This window comes from Pinus tabuliformis, chromosome X (genome assembly GCF_031772625.1).
Source record: "Pinus tabuliformis cultivar Carrire ecotype Pingquan chromosome X, CPIR1, whole genome shotgun sequence".
Taxonomy (NCBI): domain Eukaryota; kingdom Viridiplantae; phylum Streptophyta; class Pinopsida; order Pinales; family Pinaceae; genus Pinus; species Pinus tabuliformis.
The window spans coordinates 1602834678-1602838926 of record NC_142308.1 but is presented as its reverse complement, the minus strand read 5'-3'; the positions used below and the strand labels follow the sequence as shown (position 1 = coordinate 1602838926).

Below are 4249 nucleotides of genomic sequence, written 5' to 3'. Positions count from 1 at the left end.
TTGGGATGTGGAACCCAACGGTCAGATATTGTACTATAAATGTATATCTCTTGTTAATAAAAATTGTACTGCATGTTTTATCTTTCATATCTCTCTCGCTGCCCATGTGTGTTTATCAGGAGTTGAATCATATCATAGTAACACTTCGTCACATGTTTACCTCGTTTGGTCGGTTACTTAGGTAGACATGGGAGGAGGGTGTTACACATAGTTAGTCATAATGATGTTGAATCTTCTAGAAATAAACTATGTAAGATAACTTTATTGTCCAATGTTTCAAGTGGATGCTCCATGCATTGTCAAGGATGCATAAAGCTAAAATTGATAATAGAAAGCTATCACTTACGAATCCCACAATTTCAAAGACCTTATCTCCTTTAACCAAACTACGATTCTTGTGTCAACCCCCTTTACTCATCTTGAACCATTCATGAAACATTGGAAATAGAAAAAAATCCTCATAATTTCAATCGTGAAGATGACTACAAAATTAGTCAATCTTGGAAACCTATCATTCATTGTCTAGGTTCTTGATTGATTGCCATTCCCCATATTTTGTTTAATCGTCCTTGCCCTATGTTATTTTCTTCCTTCCTTCTTCCATCCCTCCTTTCAACCAATTTATATATTTTTGCTTGGATGCTCCTCTCTTTTCAACTTTTAATTTCTTCACTAGCTCATTATCTAATTTAATTGAAAAGTTTTCCCCAAAACACTTGAAAATTTCACTAATCTAATCTCTTATCCCTCCCATTTTTTTCATTTAATTTTCATTAATCTTAAATTTATATAATTTTTTATATTCATTCTTAATTTATACATACTCAACCCTAACCCCATTTCTATTATCCTTTCTAATTTTATACAACTTAACACCCTTTTCTATTATCCTTTCTAATTTTATAATAATAAAATTATCATACAATATTTTATTTCACAAAGATTCAACATTATCAATAAGAAAATATGTAACCAAGATTTTAAAGTACCAACCCCATTTCTATTATCCTTTCTAATTTTATACAACTTAACCCCTTTTGTCTATTATCCTTTCTAATTTTATAATAATAAAATTATCATACAATATTTTATTTCACAAAGATTCACATTATCAATAAGAAAATATGTAACCAAGATTTTAAAGTACCATGAAGAAAGTGAATTCTCTTTCATGGTAAGTTATTTTTTATATAGATTATTATTATTATTATTAAGTGAATTATCTTTCATGGTAAGGTATTTATTATTATTATTATCCAATTTTAAGGTCACGACCAAGTCAGAGACCAAATTGTTGTATGAGGCACTTTTGTTTGTAGGACAAGGGATCCATCTCTGCCAGCTAATTGACTCCTAAATTTACGAAAGCATAAATACTCTGGGCGTCTAATCTACAGAAACATACATACTCTACCCCTATGGTTTTGAACCCATGAACTTTTAAAACTTCCTTTAAGAATTTAAAATGATTTTAAATTGTTGGCATAGGCATTAGCTGAGTGAAACCGTGGGAAAAAAATTAAAATAAAATCTACATGTAACATCCGAGGATAACCAATTAAACATAAACAATCCGGCACTCGAGAATAAATTCGAATAGGGCTTATAAAAAGCATAAATCCTCGAAGGCTATTGAAAGCAAAAGTGAATACGAACCGTCGGATCAGCGGTTCAAATCGCGCGGGGGCCTCAGAATCTCTTCTGTTGACAGTCTTCACACAAGGGATCACAACCGTCCATTCGATTCCGAGGTGGATAGCTAGAGTTCTATTTTGCTTCTGCGATTGAAGCTCTCAATCTTTCTTCCCCTCCCTCCAACCCATTTTGTATTCTTTTAACTTTTCCTGGTTGCGAGTACAAACTTCTGCAGAGGTCGCATGCTCGAAACTCAGATCTGCCGGAGAGGGTTTTAGAAGTTTCTCTGTAGTTTTTTTTTGGTTTGATTTTATTACCTAGATGGATTCAGACCAGGGCAAACTTTTCATTGGCGGGATATCATGGGAGACGACGGAGGACACCCTCCGAGACTACTTCAAGCACTACGGCGAGGTCGTTGACAGCGTGATAATGCGGGATCGAAACACGGGGACTGCTCGCGGCTTCGGCTTTGTGGTCTTCGCGGATCCCAATGTTGCCGACAGAGTCTTGTTGGAGAAACATGTCATCGCAGGAAGAGCGGTAAGCAAGAAGACAAGCCTCTCAAAGAATCCTCCAATTTAGGTCAAATTTTATGCAACAACAGTTGCATATAGCTTGTTCTTTCTCTGTTATGTTAATGGCGTTTTACTTATATGTTTATTTTCAGGTCGAAGCGAAGAAAGCAGTGCCACGAAGCGAACAGCAGCAGGGTGGCTCAGGGCCTAGGGTATTCAATAAGAATGGCTCTCCGCAAGGCTTAGCCGGCGGTCAGGCAAGGACTAAAAAGATCTTCGTCGGTGGTCTGCCCCCAACCTTATCGGAGGAAGATTTCAGGCAGTATTTTCAGCAGTTCGGTAACATTACTGATGTTGTCGTCATGTATGATAACGGGACACAGAGGCCGCGGGGTTTCGGGTTTATCACATTCGATTCCGAGGAGGCCGTGGAAAATGTTTTAAGGAAGAGTTTTCATGAGCTCCATGAGAAGCTTGTTGAGGTTAAGCGGGCGGTTCCCAAGGAGGCTAACATGGGGGCCTCTCGGGGCCGAGGGTTTGGTGCTCCAGCGGGGGTTTACGGTTCGAATCCTGGAGCGGGTAGATATGGCGGGGCACCGCCGCCTTCGGCTGGACGGGGCGGTGGTGGTGGGTATGCAGGAGGGTATGGACCTACGGGATATGTTGGGACACCTGGCGGTTATGCACCTGGCGCCCCTGGTGGCTACATGAATGGAGGTTATGGTGGTGGTGCAGGTTATGGCAGTCCCGGTGGCGGTTATGGCATGGGTGGGTATGTAGGTGTCCCGACGCCTCCTCTCGGTGGAGGTTATGGGGGTGGGCCGGCTCCTCCTCAGGTGGCTGGATATGGGAATGCGCCTGCTGCAGCTCCCCAGAGCCCGTGGGGGGGAGCCACAGCCGGCGTCGGCGGTGCAGGGGTGAATTCTGCCGGCTATGGCCCAAAGGGACTAATGGGCGCTGGCAGCGGTGGGCAGAGTCCGAGCGGAGTGCCTGGTTATGGAAATGGACCTGCGGCGGCGTATCCTTATGGCGATGGGGGTTACAATTCTGGTGCCCCTGGTGGATACGGTGCAGGTTATGGTGTGGCGGCTGCGCCTTATAAAATGGGCATGGGTGGAGGCTATGGAGACCCTCATGGCGCTCCCGGTGGGTACCCAGATACAGCATGGAAGACAGGTGGGGGAGTTGACGCTTCAGGCGGTGCACCTGCGGGCGGGTACGGAGTAGGCGGTGGCGGAGCTCCTCATGCTGATGGGATGATGAATGATCATTCTGGCTTTGGAGGAGGAAACTATGGCGCAGCAGGGCGACAGGGCCAGAGAGGTCCCGATGGGCGATTTAGGCCCTATCCTGAACGCACAGGCTAACTTTTTTAACCTTTGAGTTTTTTTTTTTTTACACCGCAGACCATTTTTTTCTTTTCTTTCGAGACTGTGTTGTATCAGTGGTACAGATCGGAGTTCTTTCAACTGGTTTTCAATTTTATTTTCCTTATGCAGCCGTTAAAGTAAAGAGAATATTAGTGGTATTGACAGGTTATTCTGTATTCATGCCACTGTTTACTGGGCAGTACTTGGTCAGACTAGAATTTTGTAATCCTTGGTAATGTAGGCGCTAGACGATTTACAATTACTGTTGTGCCATATGCTGGCTTTTTGACTCTTTACTTGATCGTTTGCTAAGTTGATGGAATCGTGAGGCTGTAGTATTTTTAACCATCAAAGAGTTTGTGTTTCTTCCTATTTTGTTTCTATTAGGGTGAGAATTTTAATTGAACAAATTGTACCACTGATTGAAATGTCAAAATTTTGACCAATCGAATGAAGATCATATCTGTTTACTTTTTCCAACATGGCCTTTTTTAATTCAAGATCACGAGAAACATTCAACGTAAGTGTCGAAATAGGGAATTTAATATTTTTAACTTGTCGCTGCAATTTCTTTTGGATGTGAATACTATTGGGCTGTATTCTTAATCTTTTTAACTTGTCGCTGCAATTTCTTTTTAATGTGAATGCTATTGGGCCATATTCTCTGTTTGCTTCTGCTCCGTGCTGTATATAGATGGAAGTAAAATGAATCCAGCATTGATACCA

At 41.7% G+C, this 4249-nt stretch overlaps 1 protein-coding gene across 1 annotated transcript; it reads left to right on the top strand.

The window, feature by feature from the left end:
- The first annotated feature begins 1651 nt into the window (after positions 1-1651).
- On the top strand, positions 1652-3819 carry LOC149146166 (heterogeneous nuclear ribonucleoprotein 1-like). Its single transcript, XM_089446852.1, has 2 exons — positions 1652-2178; positions 2306-3819. The coding sequence occupies exons 1-2, from the start codon at positions 1957-1959 to the stop codon at positions 3518-3520; spliced, it is 1437 nt and encodes a 478-aa protein (XP_089302978.1). The 5' UTR covers positions 1652-1956; the 3' UTR covers positions 3521-3819.
- The last annotated feature ends 430 nt before the right edge of the window (positions 3820-4249 follow it).